This window comes from Macrobrachium nipponense, chromosome 34 (genome assembly GCF_015104395.2).
Source record: "Macrobrachium nipponense isolate FS-2020 chromosome 34, ASM1510439v2, whole genome shotgun sequence".
In the NCBI taxonomy this organism is placed as follows: Eukaryota; Metazoa; Arthropoda; class Malacostraca; order Decapoda; family Palaemonidae; genus Macrobrachium; species Macrobrachium nipponense.
Genome location: NC_061095.1, coordinates 4062214 through 4089087, shown reverse-complemented (window position 1 = coordinate 4089087; position 26874 = coordinate 4062214). Strand labels below are relative to the sequence as shown.

The window sequence follows — 26874 nt, the reverse complement described above, 5'->3', positions numbered from 1 at the left end:
TTTCTTAGGTTAAGACAACTGTTCATTTATGGCTATGTGAATTATTGTGAATGCATAATGAATTGTACATGTATAATATATTAGTAATGTACGTAATGCTCAATATATATTGATAAGGATAATTTCAAATAAACTTCAGATAAGCACTCACTGAGATAAAAAGGTTGTTATTAACCTATAGCTCAATCATCTGGTTACACTATGGTACTTAATAATAATTAGATCCACTTCTTCAGTTAACGCTGTTCAGTAACATACGTTCCTTTATAGATTGCCGCAGAAGTCGCAGCACCACTCTCCCAGACCAAGAAGCTGACAATGGTGAGCACCGGACAATCTGAAGTAGGAGCTGCAAAATTGACAGGCGAAGTCATGGATATCATCAGCAAAGTTCCACACATGGTGAAGAATATGACTGGTATCGACGTCACAAAGGTAAGGGGTTACTCATCGTTGTCATAAAAGTTTTTATGTTGGCTTTTCCACTCGCTGGGCTTCAACTTGAAGTGAGTGTATCTGTTCTTGTCTCTCCATTACACTCTTGGCCTGGACTCTCGTCAAAAGTAGAGTTTATTGTTGTGGACCATCTCATTCCTATCTTCAAGCGTCACACGTTAAAGGTTTGGGAGTTTCCGTAAACAACTCAATGAACTGATACACTACTGTAGCTTACGGTACAAATCAGCTAAGTCTCTTGTCATGGCTTAAAGAACACCAAGTCACATTTCTAGACTTGCTACGGTTGCCCTAAGACTTTGCTGTTGAATGAATGATGATCATGAGAACAATGGAAGAATTTTAAAAGTCTTACAAACTTTTCTCCCGTAGCCCCTCTTTCTGTTCTTGTGCCTGTCCGCTGTGAGAGCTTTAAAAGATTTCTGCTCTTCTTTTGCATTTTGTGCAGCTTGATACTTATGTGTCTATAAAAACAGGTCTGTAACTTTAATGTACGTTTGCCTTAATTATTTTTCTCTGTTCTATCAAGTTAAATACGTAGTATAAATTTCCTCTTTCAATGTTTGTAACAATTGATATCATTTCTGGAATGGTATAGTAAATCGTGCAGTTCTGATGCTTGCTTGATAATTTATAAACACAGTGCCTGGTATTATCTGCAGGGTGTCTTAGCAAAACCAGGCGCAAAGCGTCTACGTAGTTTTTCCATGAAGGACGTTGATGAAGATATGGATCTTTCCAGTGAGGAATAAACTTTAAACTGTATAGTAAGGAGATCAATAAGTTTTATGGAGAAGTGACCTGTTTGTATAGTGGTGGAAAATATGAAAGTTGAAAGCTAGAATTGTACAGTGGCATACAATTATATGCATGGGAATTCATAATTCATTACATAGGTTTAAAAGATAGCTCCTAACCAGCTTTGAATTTCATAGTATATGACTTGCATATATTGAAAATTTGAACGGGTTTTAATGTATAGTTGTCATTACAGTTAGTACATGGTTTTTAGTTATTGGTCAGGAAACTATATAGGCGGTTGTGGATATTACCTATCCTGTCTTCAGGTATCTCGTTTTAATGGTCAGGAGATTCCTGTAAACTCCTCATGGGACTGTGTAGGATATGGCTTGCTATGCTCGCCATAAGAATTTGCTTTTGAATGAAAGATGGAAATTGGGTAGGATAGTAAAAGTTGTGCAGCCATTTTCCCATCAGCCTCATTTTTTCGAATGTGCCTCTCCTCCGGGATAGGTGTCAGGATTTCTGCTCTTCAGTTGTCATCTGTGCAAATTGATTCCACTGCAGTATCCTTTAACTGATGTCCCTTACCCGAAGGAGAAAATATATTGGATACTATATTGATATTAATAGTGATTAAAAGCTCAAATATGCATGTGCCAGATAAATTAGTACCACTAATATGAGTGTGGTAAAGTAATAGCAAGATTCTTCAATTTTTTAAAGCCCTCAAGAGAATACAGCTATTGTTTGACAAAGAGTAGTTAGCTGATGCTATCTTGATTACAATATTCAGTCCATTTCTGGTTTGTGAGGGTTTAGTGAAAGAAACTGAGGGGTTTTTTCATTGTAGATTCAGATATGAGTTTTGGACCCATTTCTCTCAAGGGTTGCCTGCATTGCATTTTGTTTATGCCACTTACCTGACAGATATATATATAGCTGTATTTTCTGAAGTCCGACAGAAATTTCAAAACTCGCGGCACACGCAGTGGGTGGTCAGGTGGTAGTACCCATTCCCTCCGCTGGGAGGCGGATATCAGGAACCATTCCCATTTTCTATTCATATTTTTTTCTATCGCCGGTCGGTAAACAACTGTTTACAGACCTCCGCTCAGGATTTTTTGGATTTGGCTCGCATTTAAGTATCTGATTGTCTTTTGGTATTGATTTGGATTGTTGGATTGGCATACGCGATAGTGGACCGTTTTTTGACTTTGGATTGGCTTTTCTGTAAACGTGATGTCGGGATCAAGTGCAGTGAGTTTCAGAGTGTGTGAGAGGACTGATTGTAAGGTGAGGCTACCGAAATCATCGGTAGACCCCCACACAGTATGTATGAGTTGTAGGGGGCATAATTGTTTGGTGGATAATCGGTGCAATGAATGTGAGAGATTGACCGATGATGATTGGAGAGTGTATGATTCCTATCGACGTAAATTGGAACGCGATAGGATCAGGAGGTCTTCCTCCAGGAGTGGTTCTACCAAAGGTAAGGGTAATAATTCACCTGTATTAACACCTGTAGAGTTTGCATCTCCTAAACCTGTGTTGCCTTCGGGCCCTGATTCTGTGTCGGGAGAAGCTAATGCTCTCTCTCTTATTTTGGAATCTCTACGCACTCTGGAGACCAAAGTGAAAGCCTTGGAAACTGGCTCAGTTCAAGTGTGTGATCGTGCCCCTAGTGTTGTGGAGGGGGCGTCAGATCGACCCCATAATGCCTCTAGGCCTAGACCTCTATCGGACTCCCAAGACTCAGGGAGAGGGTATGTCGAAAGCCGCAAGAGGGTTACGGGGGCTCCCCACCGATCTGGCGTCCCTTCGGCAGGCCTTGTTGCAAAGTCCCAGGCTGCCAAGGAGCGCGCACAGGCGCGCATCCTTAAGGACTGTTTTTCGTCCTCCGAAGCGTCCTCCCCGCGCAAGGGGTGGAGCTCTCAGAGAGACACTCGTCCGCTGAAAAGGACGTTTCGTGTTGAGGACGCTTCACGTCCTGTATCGCCTCTTTCTTCGGAGGACGCTTATGACGCTTTTCCTCCTCAGAAAAGAGGTAAGATCTCCTCCGATGAGGACGCTGGGTTGCAGGCGCCCACAGGCGCGAATATCCCTGAGAAGCAGGGTAGCTGTACCTGTGTTGAAGGAAGGAAGGAGGTCGTACCCCGCCCCTCGGTCTTCTCGCAGGATCAGTCCTGCACCCTCTGTTCGTTCTTCTCCAACGAAGAACATTCTTCTGTCCCTTCAGGACCAACTATCGACGCTTATGGCTCAGAGGACTCGCCCAGCAGCAATCGAGCCTAAGCGGAGGAAGGACCTTAGACTGCCCGTCAAGAGGACGAAGCAGTCTCCTTCTCCCTCTCCTCGCTCGTCTCTTTCGCCGATTGCGTCTCCTCCGGCGATTCGCCGATCTCGTTCGTCCTCTAAGAAGACGTTTCGTCAGGACGCTTTTGAAGACGCTCGGCAGGACTCTCGACAGGACGCTCGGCAGGACGCTTGGCAGGACGCTCGCCAGGACGCTCGGCAGGACGCTCGCCAGGACGCTCGCCAGGACGTTCAGCAGGACGCTTTGGGGGACTCCGGCCAAGAAGAAGTTGTACTTCAAGACGCTGGTTTGCGCGCACAGGCGTGTATTCCGGATAAAATGTCTTCCCTTTCGTTTAAGAAACGTAAGGACGCTTCTCTTGCAAGTGAGGCTGCCTCGGGTGTCGCTAAGGACGCTCATAGCCGTCAGGACGCTCTGCCTACTTCGAGTGGTAAGCGTCACAAAGAAGACAGCCTAGATAAGGCTGCTTCCAGTAAGCATAGGAGGTCTTTGATTAAGGCAAGACCTGACATACGTACGCCCTCTCCGGAGAGGCGGTCTCCTCTTCCGATTAGAGAAGAAGGAGAGTTGAGTAGTCCTGCTGACTCTGTTGAAGAGGAACCTTCTGCTGACTCTTCAATCTCTGATTATAAAGTTCTCGTGCGGCTGTTGCGTTCGTCCTTCGAGGACAAGTTCCAGCCTGCAGCTCCCAAGTCTCCTCCTTCACAGTTTTCATCCTCTAAGACTAGTAAGACTCCGGAGTTTGTCGAGATGAGGACTTTGCTCTCCACTAAACGGGCGTTCAAGAAACTCCAGGACTGGATGGAACGAAGGAGAGATCAAGGCAAGACAACTTTCGCACTGCCTCCAGCTAGACTCAGCGGAAAAGGGGGTATGTGGTATAAAACCAAAGAAGACGTGGGTGTAAGAATCCCTTCTTCAGCACAAGGGGATTTCTCCAGCTTGGTGGATTCTCAGAGGAGGTCCCTTTTACCCACTGCTAAAGTGACCTGGACCCCTACGGAGACGGACCATCATTTGAAGGGTCTGCTCCGGACTCTTGAAGTTTTCAACTTCCTAGACTGGTGCTTGGGAGTTCTGGATCTGCAATCGAGAAGCCCAGAATCTCTCAGTCTGGGGGAGCTGTCCAGTGTGTTATCATGCATGGACAAAGCCGTCAGGGATGGTTCAGAGGAGCTCGTCTCTCATTTTGGGACGGCCTTCTTGAAGAAGAGAGCTTTGCTGTGCAATTTCACGGCTCGTTCAGTTACTCCAGCTCAGAAAGCAGATTTGCTTTTTTCGCCTCTTTCGAACCATCTCTTCCCCCAGACTTTAGTTAAGGACCTGACAAGCAGTTTGCAATAAAAGGCAACGCAGGACCTCATAGCCCAGTCCTCGAGACGTTCGGCAGCCCCTTCCACTTCTTCAGCTTTTGTTCGACCGCCGAAGAAGGTTGTTAAGCCCTTTCGTTGGGGTGCTCCTCCCTCGATAGCAGCTACCCTCGAGGGAGAGGTTTGTTTTCCAACGGGGAAGAGCTTCTTTTAAATCAAAGCCTTCCAAGTGAGAAGCATGTCCTTCAGACACCAGTCGGAGCCAGACTGAAGTTTTTTGCGGGAGCATGGAGAGAGAGAGACACGGACCCTTGGTCCCTCAAGATCGTGGAGCAGGGGTACAAGATCCCCTTTTTAGATCTTCCTCCTCTTTCTACGACTCCCAGAGACCTTTCTCCATCCTATCAGGGAGAGAAGAAACAAGTTTTATTCGATCTCCTTCAACAAATGATCGAAAAAAAGAGCTGTGGAACAAGTCGCGGACCTGGATCTCCAGGTTTTTTACAACAGGATTTTCCTAGTACCAAAGCAGTCGTCAGGTTGGCGTCCGGTTCTAGATGTAAGCAGGCTCAATCTTTTCGTGGAAAAGACCAAATTCACGATGGAGACGCCTCATTCTGTTCTGGGAGCCTTGAGACAGGGCGACTGGATGGTGTCCTTAGACTTGCAGGACGCGTACTTTCACATCCCGATCCACCCTCTTTCAAGAAAGTACCTAAGGTTCGTCCTTAGACAAAAAAGTGTGGTTCAGTTCAGAGCTATGTGTTTCGGCCTGACCCATCGGACGGCTCCCAATGGGGTTTTCCCCACGTCGTAGTCAGTGAAGAATGTGGCGAGGTGGCTACATTCTTCGGGGATAAGAGTTTCCCTTTACCTCGACGACTGGCTTATCAGAGCGTCGTCGAGAGAAAAGTGTCTGAAGGACTTGCAGTTCACGTTAGCCCTAGCGAAGTCCCTGGGACTTCTTGTCAACCTCGAAAAGTCGCATCTGACCCCGACACAGTCCATCGTGTATCTGGGGATTCAGATGGATTCAGTGGCTTTTCGAGCGTTTCCGTCCCAGGAACGTCAGCGGCTAGGCTTAGAAAAGATCTCGGCCTTCTTAGGGAAAGAAACTTGCTCGGCGAGGGAATGGATGAGTCTGCTGGGCACCATTTCATCGCTGGAAAGGTTTGTTTCCTTGGGAAGACTGCACCTCAGGCCTCTCCAATTTTTCCTTGCGGACGAATGGAAGGCCAAGGACAATCTCAATGCGATATTGAGAATATCTCATCCATTAAAGAACCATCTAAGATGGTGGTTCGACCCACAGAAGCTACAGGAGGGCTTGTCCCTAAGTCTTCTGAGCCCCGACCTAGTGTTGTTCTCCGACGCTTCCATCACGGGCTGGGGAGCAACACTAGGAGGGAAGGACGTGTCAGGCTCCTGGAGAGGGGAACAGGTAGCCTGGCACATAAATGTAAAAGAGCTTGCAGCAATCTTTCTGTCTCTGCAGTTCTTCGAAAGGAGTTTGAAGAACAAGATCGTTCAGGTAAACTCCGACAATACCACAGCACTCGCTTATTTGAAGAATCAAGGAGGAACACACTCCAGAATTTTGTTTTTCCTGGCGAGGGAGATTCTGCTGTGGGCGAAGAGAAGAAAGGTTACGATCCTGACGAGGTTCATTGCAGGAGTGCAAAACGTCAGGGCCAATCTTCTCAGTCGTCGGGAACAAATCCTACCGACGGAATGGACCTTAAACAAGGACGTGTGTCGAGACCTTTGGAGGTTGTGGGGACGTCCTCTGGTCGACTTATTCGCGACGTCAAGGACCAAGAGACTTCCTCTTTATTGCTCCCCGGTCCTGGATCCAGAAGCGATCGCGGTGGACGCGTTGCTTTGGAATTGGACGGGTCTAGATCTGTACGCCTTCCCACCATTCAAGATTTTGGGGGAAGTCATGAGGAAGTTTGCGGCCTCAGAAGGGACGAGGTTGACCCTGATCGCTCCGATGTGGCCAGCGAGAGAATGGTTCACAGAGGTCATGTCTTTCCTTGTAGACTTTCCAAGGACATTGCCCTGGAGGAAAGATCTACTCAAACAGCCTCACTTCGAAAGGTTTCACAAAAACCTCTCCGCTCTGAATCTGACTGCGTTCAGACTATCGAAAAGTTGGCCAGAGCGAGAGGTTTTTCGAAAGCAGCTGCGAGAGCAATCGCAAATGCAAGACGTGCTTCTACAAGAGCTGTTTACCAATCGAAGTGGGCTTCCTTCAGAGCATGGTGTAAAAAGGAAGGAGTTTCCTCTTCCTCGACCTCTGTGAACCAGATAGCTGATTTTCTGCTCTTTCTCAAGAATGTGCAGAAATTAGCAGTCTCTACCATCAAGGGATATAAGAGCATGTTGTCAGCGGTTTTTAGGCACAGAGGCCTTGACCTTTCTGACAACAAAGACATTCATGATCTTTTAAAATCTTTTGAAACTTCGAAGATTCCTCAAACGAGACCTCCTTCATGGAACCTTGACGTGGTTCTTAAGTTCTTAATGTCAAGTCCTTTCGAACCTCTTCAAGCAGCGTCTCTTCGAAACTTGACAAGGAAGGCTCTTTTCCTAACTTCTCTGGCGACGGCTAAGAGAATTAGTGAAATACAAGCTTTTAGTAATTTAGTGGGATTCAAAGGAGACAATGCTGTCTGCTCTTTGAGGCCAACTTTCTTGGCGAAGAATGAAAATCCTTCTAATCCTTGGCCGAGAACTTTCGAGATCAAGGGTATGTCAAGTCTGGTGGGCCAAGAACCAGAGAGAGCCCTGTGCCCTGTCAGGGCTCTCAAGTTCTATGTACATAGAACAAAAGAGGTAAGAGGTCCCTCAGGTAATCTCTGGTGCTCTGTGAAGAGACCAGAGTTACCTTTGTCTAAGAATGCTGTTGCTTTCTTTCTGAGGGACGTCATTAAAGAGGCTCATTCATCTTTCCAGAAGACGGATTTGAGCCTCTTACAAGTGAAAGCTCACGAAGTTAGAGCTGTCGCTACCTCTCTTGCCTTCCAAAAGAATATGTCAATCAAGGACATTCTTGATTGCACCTTTTGGAGGAGTAACTCCGTCTTCGCCTCACATTACCTAAGGGATGTGAGAACGATTTATGACGACTGTAATTCCCTGGGGCCATACGTTTCTGCAGACACAGTCTTGGGGTCTGGAAGTAGCTCTTTCCCTATCCTTTAGTTAGGTTTAGGTTAGTTTTATTGTTGTGTTTTTAGGTTGTGGTGAGTTATGTGAAGATCTCCCATCCTTTAGTTAGTTTTAAGGGGTCTTTGGATAGTTGGTCAGGTGGTGGTCAGTTGCTTCGTTGCCCTCATATGTATGGCTCGATGGTCTGGTCACGTTGAGGTCAAGTACCCGTTGACAGATCATCCAGAGCGCACCAGCACTACAGGTCTCCACCTGGCTGGCAACTCTGATTTAAGCAAAGAGCAGGCTTAAGTGACAGTAATCACAGAGTCTACTTTGCTAACAGGTAAGGAACCAAGATGTATATCATCTACTTAATTTAAGTTTCCTAAAAAATCCTATTCTGTCTCTTCCCACCATCCGAAGGTGGGATTCAGCTATATATATATATCTGTCAGGTAAGTGGCATGAACAAAATGTTATTGTTATTATACAATTAAGTTTGTTCATACTTACCTGGCAGATATATATAATTAAAGTGCCCGCCCTCCTCCCCTCAGGAGACAGGGGCATTAATAAAATATGAATAGAAAATGGGAATGGTTCCTGATATCCGCCTCCCAGCGGCGGGAATGGGTACTACCACCTGGCCGCCCACTGCATGTGCCGCGAGTTTTGAAATTTCTGTCGGACTTCAGAAAATACAGCTATATATATATCTGCCAGGTAAGTATGAACAAACTTAATTGTATAATAACAATAACATTATTCTTTTAAAACAAGTTTGTAAAATGTACTTATATTTGTCATATTTTTTTCTGGTTATATATCAAGTCAAATTGTTTAAAATGACTCCTGTACTGTTCATAACGATTTGATTTCATCTCTGGAATGTTACTGTGAAGCTGTTGCGCTAACAAATGCTTGACAGTATATAAACATTATACTCTGTATTATCTGCAGGCTGTCGTAACAGAACAGAGTGCAAAGAGTCCCCGTGTGAGACAGAGTGCAAAGCGTCCTCGAAGTCGTATTGTTAAACAGATTTTTGGGGATGACGATATACCCTTTGTGGAATAAACTTTTAATGTAATATAGTAAGAGTAAGAAGATGAATGGGTGTCTTTTTCACTACAACTTTTCACCTTCCACATCCTCGTTCCTACAGGAGCGTTCCCTTTGTATAGTAGTGGAAAATATGAAAGTTCGAGATTACATTGTACAGTACCAAATGGTTTATACGTATGGCAATATATAATTCACATAGATCTGAAAGGAAGATTATAACTTGCTTTGTATCACATAACTTTGATTTTTTTATTTTAGGGCAGTAATGTGTATAGGCAGGAATTTGAGTACAGGTTTGTAACACATAGGAATTCTATTGGGAAGGTATTAAGTCTGCTAGTCGAGTTCCCAGTAAAGTGAATGAATAAGCTACAGTTGGCAAAACGTGATAGAAATTTCAACAGATATTAGCTTTCAGCTTTGTGACATTTAACTTTTATGATAGATTTCTCAATACAGTAGACCCTTGACTCACGAACACAATCCGTTCCTCGGACTTGGTCCCGTGTTGCGAAATTGTTCGTGACTCGGAGCTAATTCCCCATAAGGTTTAATGGGAATAATATTAATTGGTTCTCGACCCCTACGAACCAATATATATTATGTATATTTTGCCTTATTTTACACAGATAATGTAAAAGTCAGTGTAAAAAACCTTATTATATCTAATAATATAATTTAAAATGGTAAACTAACACTATAAAAACGTTTGTAAAGTGAACACATTACTATGACTGGCGAAGACTTCTGGCTTGACGGACAAGAGAGAGGAGGGTGGTGGGTGGGGAGGAGGTTATTGTGCGGAAGGAGACCCTCCCCCATCCAGGTCGGGGAGATCTCGTTCCGGAGATTCAACTCTTCTAGGTTTTTTTGGTGAACTTTTAATCACAAACTTATCCAATGTCTGTTGCCTTTTCGAAATTGTCGACTTGGCCATCTTGTACTCACTTGCGATATCGGTCACGCGAACACCACGTTCAAACTTTTCTATAATTTCTTTCTTTATTTCAATGGTTATCTTCCTCTGCACCCTCTTCTCACCATCACTCTTCACTTTCTTACTTTCACCACCACTCTTCACTTTCGGGGTTATTTGGGCCCATTATGAAGAAAATCACAAGTTTTAGCGCAAAAAATGCTAAGCGAATTGACGAACGTCTTGTACACAATGAGATGAGACAAAGAGTGATGCGTGGGTGACGCCGTGCGTGGGCGGCTGGAGGATGGCTGGTCCCATGGCAACCCAAACGCTCTCACGTGTGCTGGGCGATTTCGCGCATTTTTCAAATGTTTGTGTCTAAAAATTAGTTTGTGAAACAAAGTGAATTGTTATTTTCCAGAAATTTCCAGCATTTTTCAAATGTTCATGTCTCAAAATTAGTTCATGACCCAAACAGAATTTTAATTTTCCGCATTTTTTTTTTGTTCGTATCTCAAAGTTAGTTCGTAAGTCAAGGGTGAAATTTTACCTATAATTTTGGTCGGGGATCGAGTTGTACGTGGGTCAATGCGTTCGTGAGTCAAGGGTCTACTGTAGTAGTATCTGTCTTTCCCCCAGTATTTACTTTTAAGTTTCCTTTTATAAGACTAGACATCCAAGGCATTTATTTTCTTTGCCCCTCTGCTGTGATTAACTGGGTTAGTGTAAAATGAAGGAAAAGGCAGATGGAACAACAGAAGGGACTAACATGGCCATTAGAACTGTGAATTATAGGAGTAATAGAAGATTAAATTAGTTTATTCAGTAGGAAATTGTTCGTTAGGTTAATATCAAAAGAAGAATTAGAGCTGATCCTTTGTGGACTCTCTCCTTGATACTGTAAAAACCAGGTCGCTTTGTAGTTTTTTCCATCAATATGATAAATAATGAATAACTGATCTCTGATCATTGTTGTACACATTTTCTGCTGTTGTACTTTGCTGGTTTAGGAACATTAGTAACAGAATGAGAATTGCAGTCATAACAAGTATTGCACTATAAATGGGTTATGGGTTAAGTTTGCTTTCTGTTATTTTAATTTAGTGTCTTTGTTTGTCTTGATGTTTTATAGTCTAAAACTGCATTATGCTGTACTTAAAGCTTTGCATTCCTCAGTGAATTGTGACTTAATCGTTTTCGTAATTGTTGTTGTACTTAATGGCTAAAATTCCCTATAATTCCCCCAGTTCTTATCACTATTCATTATTTAAGTTCTGAAGTTATCAGTTATTAGTAGCATCCTGTATTTTTAATAATCATATCACCCTCTCCTCATTGTCCTCATACATTAAATGTGAAACCATTTTGAGTTTAGTTTTTTGAAACTGGGACTGAAACTTAGAAAACATTCATACATTAAATGTGAACCATTTAGTTTATTTTTTTGAAACTGGGACTGAGACTTAGAAAACATTCATATCTTCCACTACTAACTTCAGCAAAGCACGACAGAAGTCTTGGGATGCACCACACAGTCACCAACGATTCCCACACATCCACTGTCTTAATTATGCTCACTGGTGTCATCTATCATTGATTGATGGTTGGGTTTTGTAAGTCCTCATCTGATATTGAAAATACTCTAGAACTGTTGTTTTTATAAAGGTCATTTTGCAGCTTATTATTTTGATTTTCCTGTAGTCTTTTGTGTTTGTTACAAATATCGTTTTTCATGGCTGTTTCATCTTGTGTGAATTTGGTATGTTATTTAAAGTGTTACTTGGTATTTCGGTTGGAGATGCTAAGAAGTGGATGGTTGTTATAAAACTGCTTTGCAGATTTGCTAAGTGCAGGTTTTCTTTAGGGGCAAGGATTTTGCTGTATTTACCATTCTTGGTGCATTTTATTTTTCGTAGACAGTGCATGTCGTTCAGTCGTTCTGCTTTGATCATCCACTTTTTTAGCTTGTTTATGTCTTTACTGAATGTTAAGCACTACACCAGAGCACTGCGGCAAATAACTACCTGAATTCTCCTTATGGATGCTCAGGTGCTAGGGTATGGATATTTCATATTCCTCGTTTGAGGATGAGTTTATACCAGCTATAGGAAAGACATAGTGCTTGAATATGACGGATACTTTATGTAGGAGATCAAAATAATTCTCATCCTGTCTGGTTGTGCAATGCAATGCTTTCATGTTGGTCTCATACCCATAGAGAGCTTAGCCTTGTTGCTAAGTGCTTATGATACTTGCCTTATTGGCAAGAGGTTTTAGATTTATATTGAAGTTCAAATCTGTGGCAAGGTTGGGGTGATAGACATTTTCTATCCCGATCATGTGTTGTTTGTGGAGGATTGCAGCCAGGGCTGTGGAGGAAGTGGGGTTAGCAGCCTCACACCAAAAGACTCGTTGAGAACAGTAAGGTTAACACCTTGTAGATCGACCTTTTTATTTTTTTTATTATTTTGAGTTAAGTAGTATGTACACATATTTTTAAGTTCATGCTAATATCTTTAATTTGAGTGCTTGAATAATTATTGACGTGTTTTAGAAGTAGAATATTATGTTGCACCCTTTATCAAGGATAATTGACGTATTTTTTATTTTTGAAATGAACCTTACCTCTCCATTATGTAGCTGGCATGGAAGTAAAAGTTATATAATGGATAGGTAAGTATTTGAAAAATAAATCTTAAATTTAGTATTTATATTTTTTTTTAACAGTCTGTGAAACCAGGATCGATAAGCTTCCCAGCTTCTTGTGGCATGTCTGACCTAAATGCATTGTCTGTCAAACGTTTGAAAAGCCCACTCGTGTGTGTTACTCAGGTGTCCTCACCTCCTAGTAGTCCAGTTTCCTTTTGTTAATTGACTTGACTGCTCCATAGCTCTCTGCTGAAGCACTAATGGCGAAATGCAACTTTTTATGACCTGGATTGCAATAAACGTCTGTTTGACCTTTTGATCTAGGGCAGATGTCATATTGACATTGTGATTAGTATCTTCTTTTTACTCTTGCAAACATATCAGGAATAATGAAAGATTAAAAGTAACAGTTATCATTGTATTCCTGTACATATATGTGGTCCCAGCACTGGGCCAAATGCCCAAAATATCAGTATTCATTCGCATACAGAGGCCAGTAAGATATGGCCCAGAAATCATGTATTCGTTCATGTACATAACCAGATATGTATATATAGGTTTCAAGAAAGTACCAGAAGGATATACCTCAGTTGGAGTCACTGCAAATTAGGAGTGTGGTTGTTGTTTAGCTTCTTAATTCACTTCAAAAGCCTAAATTGCTTTTGATTGCAAATTTCTAAACAAGTCAGCAAATGTTTTCATTTTAAGTTTGTCCCAAAATTTATAAAGAACTTTAAATTATTACGTAGATTTTTAGATTATTGACAATAATTGTGTTGGCCCTTTGACTGTTAAGTATTTTAATCGAGGGTCTGGTTAAACTGTTGAGTAATGCAGTGATAATAATGATAAGCTGGCAGTCTGGTGAGCCAGAGCATTTATCTGCTTAGCATTAGTTTGTGTTTATGGAAAACCATCTTGTGTTTTCATCAAGTAGTGGTCAGATTATCGAGTAATTTTGCTTTTTTATATTAATAGTCAATTTTAGTATTTTAATATGATGTAATTTATCATTGCTTTAATTAACACATGCTTACCTTGCATATTTAACATGTTGACTGTCAGCTGTTATTGATACTGCCACTTCTCCATATATTATAGAGAAAAGTTAGTTTTTATTGATATGGATTCACTGGGGATGCTGTATCTGGTTTATTTCACTGCAAGAAAGGTTCAAGTGTCTTGCCTTTAGTCCTATGTGTCTTCTCTCTTTCTAGAACTATTCGATTTGGGAGGTTCATGATTAAATAGGGATCAGTTTGAGTCATAGATTGTGGATGTTAGAGGACTTAGGGAGTGTTCATTTGATCTGCAGATTAAAACCCCAGTTCTCAGAGTTATTGTGTGGAAAACTATGTAGAATTTTGGTCCATCTGGGATTTTCTAGGTTCTCTGAATGGGTACCTTGACTTATTTGGCCATTCAAGGTTTCCTTTGTCATGCAGTTACTTGATCAACTGGTGAAATGTTAAGTTAACCTTACTGACAGCCATCAACTTATCAAAGTTGATTTTTTGTTGACAGTTTCTTCAGCTACAATGTCTTGGGAATTGAATAATGTTCCAGGTTTATGTTCTTGGAAATGTGAGCCTCCGTTCAAGATTCTCATAACTATAGATACAGTTGTGGTATCTCCAGCACCTGTGACATGAAGGAGTGTCAAGTATGTAAAAACCAACTTTTCCAGTGGAGTATTAGAGTCATTCTGATCAAATTAAGTTTTTGTACATGAACTTCCCTGACAGATATACGTATACTTAGCTATAGTCTCTGACGTTCCTGACAGAATTTCAAATCTCACGGCACACGCGACAGGTAGGTCAGGTGGTCTACCTTACCCGCCGGTGGGTGGCGGATGTACGAACCACTCCCGTTTGCTTGTCAGATTTTTCTCTGTCGCGGGAACGATAACAACTGTTGTCGGTTCCTCTCGATAGTTTTTCGATTCTCGCTTGCCTGGAGTTAATTTGGACTTCTTTTGGTGACGTATTCGCTTTGTTTGGCTTGGCATACGCTGATTTTGGACCGGTTTGATTTTGATTTGGATTTTCTTTAACGATGTCTGACCTAGATTCAGTAGTTAAAACTTCGGTTTTGTTTAGGGTTTGCGTGAATGAAGGATGTAAGGTGAGGTTGCCGAAAGCTTCGGTAGACCCTCACACGATTTGCATGAAATGCAGGGGGAATGAATGTTCTTTTGCTAACCCTTGTAGTGAATGTAAGGGATTGAATGAAGAAGAATATAAGGCTCTCTCTTCTTATGTTAGGAAGTTGGAACGTGATAGAGTGCGTAAGGCTTCCTCTAAAGTTTACGTTCTAGTAGATCTAGAATGAGTGAGTTGGATGTGGATCCTAATACTAACGTAGAATTAGAACCTTCTTCCCAAGTTGCAGCCCCTGCTCCCCGCACCGAAGCCGAAGATTTGCCTTCGGAGGCGGCAGCTCTGAGAGCCACGATTCTTTCTATGGATCAGAAGATTCGTCAGTTGGAAGGTAAGGAGAGGTTGTTAGTGATCAGTGCAGTGTGTACCCCAGGTGGAGGGTGCGTCTGACCGGCTCCTTAGTGCCTCTAGGCCTAGACCTCTTCCAGACTCCCAGTTCCAGTGGAGTAGGAAAGTCGAAAGCCGCAAGAGGACTAGGGAGAACCCCCACCGGTCAGGCGTCCCCTCGGCAGATCCTGAAGTACGCTCCCAGGCTGCCTCGGATCGCTACAAGAAGGAGCTCCTACGCCAATGCTTCTCCTCTTCGTCTTCTCCCTCTCCCCGAAGAGAGGTTGGAACTCCCCGGATGCGTCGCGCCCGTTGAAGAGGGCTTGGAAGGCTCCCTGCAGTTCCTTTGGCTTTCTAGTCCGGAGGTTTTCCCGGAAGAATTGTCGGTGGAGGCGAAAAAACCCAAGAAATACCTGTGATCGTTCTTCTTCTCGCGTTCCTCGCTCGGCGCCTGCTTCCGAGGAAGAAACAACAAGATTCTCCTACGAGTAAGTATCGCGGGACTTCAAGCTCAGATCACGGCGCTAGCAGACTCTCTAGCAGTTAGATAACGTAGGAAGAAGGACGTTTCTCTTCCGATCAAGAGATCTAGGCGCCGCTCTTCAGAGGATCGTTCTCCTCTTTTTAGGCGTTCTCCTTCATATGGGGAGGTTTCGTATGAATAAGTAGGGGCTCACGTGAGCGCCCGTCGCTCGTCCTGGCTCTCTTTCGACTTCAAGGCGCCAAACATCGGTAGGACGCTCTATGGAGAAAGAAGTTTTTTCTCCAGATTGGATTCCCGCTTCCGGTAAGCGCACTGCACCTGCTCATCACGCTATTTCTTCAACTCCCTCGCGGAGACTTCTCCTCAGCGCCTCAAGATCCTAGAAGGCGCCCTTATACAAGTAGGCGTTCTTCTTCCAGATGTCATCTCCTCGAGTGTTGATCGTGACTTCTTTCCTGACAGGCGTCAAGAGTCTGGTAGGAGTCGTGTGCATGATAGACGGCCTGCTGTTAGCCGCTCCCCGCAAGGTAGGCGCCAAGAGCCTACTGCACATCGATCTCCTAGTAGGCGCTCGTCTCTTTTAAGGCGTCATACTCCTGATTATTCTCCTTTGGGGCAGACAACAAGAGTCTTTCAAGCGCCCTTCTCCGTGTAGGCGCTCTCCCGCTTCTAGGCGCACTACTCCTGACCGTTTGTCTCTTGGTAGGCACCAGGAATCTCGGAAGCGCCCTTCTCCAGGTAGGCGCTCGTTAGCTTTGAAGCGCCCTTCTCCTGTATGTTACCCTCTTGATAGACGTCAAGAGTCTCGCAAGCAGCCTTCTCCTAGTAGGCGCATTTCGCCTTCCAGTCGAACTTCCGCTGATCGTACTCAACTGGACAGGTATGGAGAGCTGCGCAAGCGCTCTGCTCCCGATAGGCGCTCTTCTCCTGGCAGCTGCTCGTCTCAGGATAGGCGCAAAGAGTCTAGTAGGCGCTCGCCTCCTCGTAAGCGCCCTGTGGATGTTTCCGAGGATTCTCGGAGTAGGAGCCCTACCTCTCCTTCGGCTGAGATTCCGTCTACCTCGAAGAGGGAGTCTCATCGTAGACAACCCAGATCTTCTCATCGTTCTCCAGTGGATGTGAACTCGTCTAAGAGAGGGCGTTCTCCAACCTCTCGCTCAACTCCTACTAGGATCCCTTTGTCACCTAAGGATCTTCCGCGCTCGCCTCGACAAGACGTCCTAGAAGGTTCGGATGAGGAACCGAACACTTCTGCTGCTGTGTCTTCTTACAAGAAGCTTACAGAGCTACTTTTGCAAGTTTTTGGGAATTCCCTTACTCCTACGGCTCCTCCTTCTTCTCACTCACTTTTTTTCAACGGCGAGACAGCGAAGAGTTCTTCTTGTGTGAGGATGAAGCAACTCTTTCAATGAAGAAGGCACTGAGGAGTTTTGGTTCCTGGATGGCTTCCAAAGAAGAAGCGGGGAAAACGATGTTCGCTTTTCCTCCTTCGAAAGTTATCAGGACGCGCTGGTTTCTGGTACCGAAACAGGAGAGTCTTAGGATTGGGTCTACCGTCTTCGGCTGATTCGGATTTTTCGCGCTGGTAGATTCGACAAGGAGAACTGCCCTTAACTCTGCTAAGACGACTTGGGCAATGAATGAATTGGATCACATGCTAAAAGGCATGTTTAGAGTGCTAGAAGTATTTAACTTCATTGATTGGTCGTTGGGGTCCTAGCCAAGAAAATTGAAGTGCCAGAGTCATTTTCGCCAGAAGATCTCTTGTGTGTTTTGTCTTGTATGGACAAGTCGGTAAGAGACGGAGCGAGTGAAATCGCCTCCCTGTATGGGGCCGGGATCGTGAAGAAGAGGTCTGTTTATTGTTCCTTCTTAACGAAGTCTGTCTCCCATGCCCAGAGGTCTTCTTTGCTGTTTGCTCCTCTGTCTGCTCAGTTGTTCCCTAAACATCTAGTGCAGGACATTTCGAGATCACTTTCGGCTAAAGCCACCCAGGACCTTTTGGCACAGTCGGCAAGAAAACCTCGCCCTTCCTTCCCTACCAAGGCTAAGAAGGAAAAGGCAAGTATTCAAGAACCCTTTCGAGGGGCGTCTTCATCAAGAACCTCTACGTTTAGAGGTCGTAGACCTTCAAGAAGGGGTAAGACTTTCGCCAAGTCTGTTAAAGCCCCCAAATAACTTGCAAGTCCTTCAAACAACGGTGGGCGCCAGACTCTTAGAGTTTGCAGAAGTCTGGGCCCAAAAAGGGGAGGATCCTTGGACCCTTTCTATTTTGAGGAGAGGTTACCTCATCCCTTTCGTCGAAAGACCTCCCTTGACGACCATCCCAAGGGAACTGACGGCCAGGTACAGAGACCCCATCATGAATCAAGCTCTCCATCTAGCAGTAGATCAGATGCTGGAGAAGGGGGCTATCGAACTAGTGACAGACCATCATTCATCGGGCTTCTACAACCGCCTTTTCCTAGTTCCGAAGTCCTCAGGGGGATGGAGACCGGTGTTGGACGTAAGCGCCCTGAACTTCTTCGTAGAAAAGAAGAAGTTCACGATGGAAACGCCTTCATCAGTGCTGGCAGCACTTCGTCCAGGGGACTGGATGGTTTCCTTGGATTTACAGGACGCTTACTTCCACGTACCGATCCATCCTTCCTCGAGGAAGTTTCTCAGATTCATGATGGGGGGGAAAATTTTTCAGTTCAGGGCTCTGTTTGTTTTCGGCCTCTCGACGGCCCCCTCAAGTGTTCACAGGGATTTTGAGGAATGTGGCTCAATGGCTTCATTTGAAAGGGGTGAGGATATCCATGTACCTCGACGATTGGCTAATAAGGGGCCAATTCAGAAGATCGTTGTTTGAAGGACTTACAAGTAACTCTAGAATTGACGAAGGCGTTGGGACTTCTCGTCAATTTCAAGAAGTCGTCACTAATTCCCGAGCAAGAGTGTGTGTATCTCGGGATACAGATGAACTCTCTGAGTTTTCGGGCTTTTCCCTCTCAGGAAAGGATAGCCCGAGGATTCGAGAGAGTAACAACCTTCTTAGGGAAAGAAGTATGCACAGTGAGGGAGTGGATGAGTCTGCTGGGGACGCTCTCCTCGCTGGAGCAATTCGTTTCCCTAGGAAGGTTGCACCTGAGACCGCTCCAATTCTTTCTTCATCGGAAATTGGAGTCGTCGTTCTCAGGATTTGACGTTCTCCCTGTCGTTATCCCAGGACGTCAAGAAACATCTCTTATGGTGGACAGATCCCAACCTCTTTGCGAAGGGACTGTCTCTTCAATCCCAGACCCCCAACCTGGTGTTGTTCTCCGATGCGTCGGACACGGGGTGGGGGGGGGGGGCAACTCTGGGAACCAGCGAAGTGTCCAGGTACCTGGGTGGGGGACCAGGTAGCCTGGCACATCAACAGAAAGTAGTTGATGGCTGTGTGGTTGGCTCTGAAGGCTTTCGAGCCCAAAGTCAGAAGATCGTAGTGCAGGTCAACGCGGACAACACTACAGCTCTGGCATATATCAGGAAACAGGGGGGGACGCATTCCTTCTCCCTGTATGAAACAGCAAGAGACCTTCTTCTGTGGGCAGAAGAAAGAGGAATCAAGCTTCTCAACATGGTTCGTGCAGGGAGAAAGGAATGTAAGAGCAGATCTCCTCAGCAGGAAAGATCAGGTCCTTCCCACAGAGTGGACCCTTCATCTGGATGTATGCCAGAGCCTGTGGAAGTTATGGGGCAGGCCACACATAGACCTCTTTGCCACGTCAAAGAACAAGAGGCTGGATCCTTACTTGCTCTCCGATATCGGATCCTGAGCATTAGCAATAGATGCTCTTCTGCTAGACTGGAGCGGACTCGACGTCTACGCGTTTCCCACTTTCAAGATCCTGGGGCTAACCATCAAGAAGTTCGTAGAGTCCGATTCAACGAGAATGACCTTAATCGCTCCCTTTTGGCCGGCCCAAGAATGGTTCACAGAGGTACTGGAATGGTTGGTGGACCTTCCAAGATCGCTCCCGCTAAGGAGCGATCTACTCAGACAACCTCACTTCGACAGGTACCACAAAAATCTCCTCGCTCTCAGTCTGACTGGCTTCAGACTGTCCAAAGTTTGGTCAGAGCGAAAGGCTTTTCAGCAACAGCTGCTAAAGCAATCGCAAGAGCGAGGAGACCTTCCACCTTGCGTGTATACCAGTCAAAGTGGGATGTCTTCAGACGTAGGTGCAAGAGGAAGAACATTTCCTCTTCCAGTACCTCTGTGACCCAAATTGCGGATTTCCTTATTTTCCTCAAAGAAGAATGTCATCTGGTTGTGTCAACTATTAAGGGATACCGCAGTATGTTGGCGGCGGTATTTCGGCATAGAGGCTTAAATATATCCGATGATAAGGACCTGCATGATCTTATTAGATCATTTGAAACCATTAAGCGTCCTCATGTAGTACCGAACTGGAATCTAGACGTGGTTCTACAATTCCTTGGATCGTCTAGATTCGAACCTCCTGGCTTAGCCTCTTTCAAGGATCTGACGAAGAAGGCTATCTTCCTTTTGGCCCTAGCTACAGCTAAGAGAGTGAGTGAGCTCCAAGCTATTGAGGGCAATGTAGGGTTTAAGGAAGATTCTATGGTGTGTTCGTTTCTTCCAAGTTTCCTTGCAAAGAATGAAAACCCATCACGCCCTTGGCCCAGGAGCTTTGAAGTTCGTAGTTTATCTTTTCTAGTAGGGGAAGAGCCTGAAAGAACTCTTTGCCCTATGAGAATTATGAAGTATTTCCTTAAGAGGAAAGAACAACTTAAGGCTAATCAAGATGTGCTTTGGTGCTCCGTAAAGGACCCCACTCGGCCCATGTCGAAGAATGCTCTTTCTTTTTTTCTGAGAAGCCTTATTACAGAGGCACATGTTGCCTGTAAGGAAGAACATTTAGACTACTGAAAGTGAAAGCTCACGAGGTGAGAGCCATCGCAACTTCGCTTGCATTCAGAAAAATATGTCTGTGCGGAACTTGATGGAGGCGACTTTTTGGAGATGCCAATCGGTTTTCGCAAACCAACTCAACCTACGTGATGTAAAAATCACATATGATAAATGCTTCGCTTGGGTCCTTTCGTATTGGCGGATTCGGTGCTGGGGCAGGGAGCTGAAACTATCCTGTGTGAAATTTTTTTTATATGTTTACCCTATATTTTATTGGTGTTTTTTGGTTGTCTGAAAGAGGTTGCAGGAGGCACCTCTTTTTGTCGTAATATTAACCCTTTGTATTTTGGTTAGGTGGTCTGGTGGGTTTTGGCTCCTTGCAGAGGTAGTGGTAAGGATCTGTTAGGTAAGCGGACAAGGTCCCTCTAACAGGATCCGACTTGGATTCTACCACAATAGGGGATCACATATCCCAGTGGTAGATCCGAGAGTCTTTCAGCATCAGGTCACGTCCTAGCTGTAGCTCTCCAGGCAATGCAGACCCAGAGACAGTATCTATGAAGTCTTCATCCTGAAAAGGTGAGAACCAAGGTTTTTATATCCTACAACATTAGTTGTTTCCCGTCTTACCTGTATTATTTAGCTGTCTCTTACCCTCCACCAAGGGTGCCAATCAGCTAAGTATATATCTGTCAGGGAAGTTCATGTACAAAAATGATATTGTTAAACTACAATAAAGTTTTGTACATATTTACCTGGCAGATATATACGATTAATGGCCCACCCAGCCTCCCCTCAGGAGACAGGTGGAAGAGAAAAATCTGACAAGCAAACGGGAGTGGTTCGTACATCCGCCACCCAGCGGCGGGTAAGGTAGACCACCTGACCTACCTGTCACGTGTGCCGCGAGATTTGAAATTCTGTCGGGAACGTCGGAGACTATAGCTAAGTATATATCTGCCAGGTAAGTATGTACAAAACTATATTGTAGTTTAACAATATCATTCCCCAAGTCCTTAATGGTTGCTTTGGTTTGATATTTTTTTTAGTTCTCAGTGGCTGTGTCTATCGATACTGGGGTTATTGATGTCAGCTCAGGGGTCTTAATTTAAATAAAAGTCATAAAATAAAAGCAACATCTGTTTTTCATTACATTGAGGTGTGAGAGATGTGTATTTCTGGTGATATAAGTTCACTCTCGACGTGGTTTGGAAGTCATGTAAAGCCATTGGTCCCGTTGCTGAATAACCACTGGTTCCATGCAACGTAAAAACACCACACAAACAAACATCTGTTTTGTATTTCCTGATTCGGCCCAGGAAATATTATTGGATGTAGAACCTTTAAAAATTATCATTGTTTCTGAACCCAGCTACCCTCTTCTTCTTTCTTTGATAAGTCTGGACTTCAGAGTATAGTTTCCCTCAACTGGACTAATGTTTCTACTTCTTACTTCATCTGTTACCTGTACTGTCAAATTGTCAAACTTCAACTACCTCAGTCTCATAGTTTATAAGGAATACAAAGTTTTATATGCTAGAGAACTTTTAGTTTTGTTGTGAATAAAAAATTTGGTTGTAGAATATTTTGGTAAATTCTTTGCTTTGGTCTTTGTGTTTGGTTGTCTTTTGACATATGTTTGGTTAATTAGTGGTTTATTGTTTTCCATTCATTCGTCATACTTTTTGTGGAGATACGTCGGGCTTTTAAGTGATCTTATATGCTTTATTGTATGCGTTATTCCTTTACCCTTTTTGGAACTACCTGTATGATTATTTGAAGGGGAATATTCTTACTAACTTATACATTACTCTATCAAGGGTAAGTGTACCATGACATCCAGGTATACCTGTAGTTTAGTTTGCCTGTAGAATTTTCTTCCCATATAAGGGTCCTTAGAAGCTGTTTATTTCTGACCAGCCCGAGAAGAGTCTGCTTAGGACTCAGAGGTCTGGAAAAACTAAGCCCTATTAATAATAATATTTATTTCTAACCTTTTACACGATAATATCACATAAGTGGTACATCCAACATCATAATATTATACACTTCTTAATATAAAACACTAATTTTAACAGTTTGAAGTCAAATTGTACACCAACTGCTGCATAGAAAGAACTGAAAACTTCAATACTATTTTTATGCTTTTCTCTTCATAGGGGTTTGAACACTTGTCTTAGTATCTGAGGCAGATTAGTGGATTCGAGGAGCAGGCCAGAATGGCCTTATCTTGACCGTATGGTGAGTCCATATCCCCCCTGAAATAAATTTTTTGACCACTGGGCAATTGTGTGCACAAGTTCGTGATCATGTTGACAGTTTTCTGTTTGCTTTCTATAAATAACATTAGCAAATGTATCAGGCCATGAGAGTTTTATGTTGTGTATAGAAGCTCCCATAAATTTGCTCATTGCTTTAATTATCAAGACTAAATTTGTACTATATGGCTTAAAAAATATCTTGGGATGTGTGTAGAGTGCATTTCTGAGCACCTCTTGTCTTGGTTTTGGAAGTTGCAAACGTTCCTTATTTGCTCTTGATTGCAGTTTCATTTCTCTAGATAAGAATGCAAGTGTACCACAAGAGTAGGATTAAATGATGGACCTCAGTAGGACAAAAAGTATGTGACAAGTTATGTTAGAAAAAGAGTAGGACAGATTAAGTTCATAGAGTGATCTTTCCTTTTTTCCTTTTTTTTTTTTTTTTTTTTTTGATGCTGGTCTCGCACACATCATAATGATTGAGTAGAAAATGAAGCAAAAATTTATAGGAGAGTGTTCTACTCCATTTTTTACAGTCTGTCACACTGCACTACCAGGTACCTTAAAGAAATGCAGAGTTTTTACATCCACTCTTCCTGATCTAGTTGAGTAACTTGATCATCCCATAGGACGCTGATTGGTTGTGATCACATTCATTACCTGTAGGCTGTGTTCATATAGTCATCCTCACTATCACAGTTGTATGGGTCATCTAATTCTGGTCCATGTTTATAGAGGCGTCATTTGGCATCTTTGCACACCTACACCACATTGCAAACGTACACTCACTTCTACATTATCTTATAAATGTATACCCTCTTATCAAACATGTTTTCACACTTGCACTCACTTATTTTGCTCACACTTTTGCGCCAAGTGTTCAGGCAGTTGTTTATTTTTATTAGTGTGTGCTGTCATATCATAAAATGTTTAGTGTTCAGGCAGCTGTTTATTTTTATTAGTGTTTGTTGTCGTATCATAAAATGTTCAGGAAGTTTAGTTTTTATTGTTACTAGTTGTCAAACTGGCAGGTTTGATGTAAAACTTTAAAACTTCTTTTACTTGGAATGGTTGCTTGCATAAAGTGTACGTCTAAAGTTGGGTGTTTAGTCAACGTTAAATGTATATATGAAACAGACAGAAATTGTGAAGCAAAACTAAAGTTTGATAAGTAGTATAGCTATAAGCCATGATGAAAATCATATAAATCTTTATGTTCTTAATAAGTACGCTGGATTTTGGATGTTATTGCAGTTGTATGTAAATTCTATCAGTATGTACTGATAATGATATACCCTTGTGAAAAGTTTGAATTTATATGGAAGACTTCATTTCCTATTTGATAAATGTGATGACATTACTGTGCAATATCATGTTTGCTAAGTTGGTTGTTGTATCCAAAACATTAAGTTAATGTGAATGATAATTATTGACTGGTTTTTGTGAGATTGGTTCAGTCAGTTTTGTATATGACTTCTTGATTTTGTTGCTTTCCATTTTCTAAGAATGTACTGCATACTGCAATAAAGTACATGCATTGAGCTTCAAGATGACATCATAAACAACTTTTTACTTTGAAAAATGAATTCACCACCGACGATGAAAAGAATATTTCTACAGTTTCAAGAAGTCAGAGGTGAACTCCTTAATATGTTTCATATGATAAAACTTTTAACACAATATTCCACTAATTGTTAAGGAACGAAAAATTTGTATTTTGGGAAAGAGCTCCCTGGGTGATCTTGCACATTTCCGTGCATGAAATTGTATGAAATATCAACATTTTGGTGTCAGACATATTCATGTAATACTGTTGGGTGAAATTCCTTGTGCATTATGAATTCAGTGGGTGGATTACTTTTTTAAGAGCAGAGAGAAACAGTTGTCAAGGGCTGTGAAATTGCTGTTTGACATTCATTATCTGGTTTTCTTGTTTACACCAAATTAGGGTCATTATATGTAGCCAACTGTTATCATAGATGCTTCGATGGTTTTTTTTATATATAATTCTTTTGGTGATTTGAATATTCCCTCATAAATTGAGGAACGTTACTTAAAAGTATTCTGTTTACTGGTCTTTATTCATCTGTGTGTGTGTGTGTGTGTGTGTTTGGATTTCATGTTACTACCAAATAGAAGGTCCTTTAACCATGGTAAAGAAATTTTTTTCTCATGTGAATTCAGAGCATGCACTAATCTTTTTGTGGCCTTCTCCCTAATCTCATTAGTCAGCCCTCCTACCCTCTCTCTAATTAAACTGGGACTTATTATCTCCTGGATTTCATAACTTCGGTATCATCACATTCCTGCTCTTGCAGCTTATTCGTTTCAAGGTAAGGTCTTTGGAGATAAGTAGCATTTGTTTTAACATCTGTACAGCACTTACTTATGGAAGAGACTAGAAACATTTGATTGTCTATGTTTTGTCTAATCTGGAGTTGGTTTTACTTATTCTTTTGTATACAGTATGTTGTTCTCTGAGTCATCTCAGCTCCTAGGTGCAACCATTTTTCATATCTCATACTTTGTCCTTTTATTCCCCTTGAATTTGGCTCTTCTACTTTTTCTACTTCCTCTTTCGTATCATACACAGATACAAGGGTAAAACAGGACTGCTAACCTGTACAATTTGAGTGGCTCAGGTGTTCAAGGGAGGAATGATTTATATTATGAAGCTCTGTGCCTGTTCAACCTTCTGTTGACTTGTGACCCTAAAGGATAGGACATATACGGTAGCCATTATCCGTTTTGTTTCCATATTTTGGGGTTAAGTGGTCTGGCCAATAATAATAATAATGCCCATATCATGGTCCACAATGATATCCAGACTGTTTTTCACAGAGGAGAACACCTTCCTAACCCTCAGACATTTGTCTGCTAACAACCTTGTATTTCATAGCCATTTTCTAATTCAGACTCTATTCTTTACTGTTTGTTTATCTCAGATGGCAGAGTGATGGCAGTAGTCAGATGCTTAGTGGTTGAATTTTTTAAATTGGTGATTGAAACATTTGTATGAACCTTTGTCCCTGATGTACCTGCAGTTTCTGGGAGCATTTCTGGATACATCAGAAGTGGGAAAACATATCTAGGACATTCAGAGACTGCCCCCACACCCAAGTAGTATCTGAGACATTTACAAAGTTGATAATTTTTTTTTTTTTTCATACAAACTTCACTTTTATACTGTGTCTGGTTTCTAAACCCTCTATCTGGGTCATAATGCAGCTAAGCGTTGCAAGAGAGTGACCCTCCTTTGTGAACAAGACTGAGCCTGGTGATAGTTACAAATTGCATTACAGGCATTTTGTGATTGATGGGAATGTATGAAAAACCAGTATTATGTTATGAGGGCTTCACTTACATTTTGTACTTGCTGGTACTTTGGTTCTAGTACTATATGCTTCTCTTGCAAACTTTCATGTACTATGTTGTTATTGTGTGACATTTTTATTGACTGTGTAGGTGGTTCATGGCTGTATATTGCAGGCTGTACAGACTATTGATACCTCTAGTCCTAGTTCGCTTGTAAAGCAGAGAGTGGATGAAGACTTTCGTGGCTCTCACACTTCTCTGGACTATCAGTCTCTGGATAGTCGCAGGTCAGAGGACACTTTGGTTGAGTGAAGGTAAAGGCTAGCTGCTGAGCATACAGTGTTGTTGACATATTTATATCAATTCAACACCTAGATTAGAGAAGGCAAAATCACCAAAGCTTGGTCAGTGTTTTCTTGCTTGTCTCTCCAAGTTCACTGTACTGCTGTTGTGTCGTGGCAGGCTGGCATTGAACTTGCAGCTCCCATTGTTGTTGATTCAATGATTTATTCTGCTCGTCACGTCTTGTTTACATATTAAGCACTTAGCTAGCCCAATTCACTAAGTGTTTTCAGCGTATATTAACTTCATTACGTCACTCTTAACTTTTCGTTGTACTTTGACGATGCTCTTCCGGCATTGCATAAACGATTTTGAATGCTTGCACCGTTTCTATATTGTTCTAAACTTTATTAACCCTCTTACGCCGACTGGACGTATTTTACGTCTACATTTTTTGTCCCGTGTGCCGACTTGACGTATTTTACGTCGACTTAAAAAGTTTTTTTTTTAAATTCGCGGAAAAATAC

At 42.7% G+C, this 26874-nt stretch overlaps 1 protein-coding gene across 5 annotated transcripts in view; it reads left to right on the top strand.

Moving 5' to 3' along the window:
* LOC135207852 (flotillin-1-like) overlaps positions 1-26874 on the top strand; it is a 243089-nt gene that overhangs the window by 203403 nt on the left and 12812 nt on the right. For 4 of the 5 annotated variants that reach the window (XM_064239720.1, XM_064239717.1, XM_064239718.1 and 1 more), the window contains one exon: positions 271-435. In XM_064239720.1, the coding sequence (XP_064095790.1) occupies positions 271-435 (165 nt within the window). Of the gene's footprint in view, positions 1-270; positions 436-22648; positions 22731-26874 lie in introns of all 5 variants that reach the window. The other variant, XR_010313072.1, reaches the window with a different exon arrangement.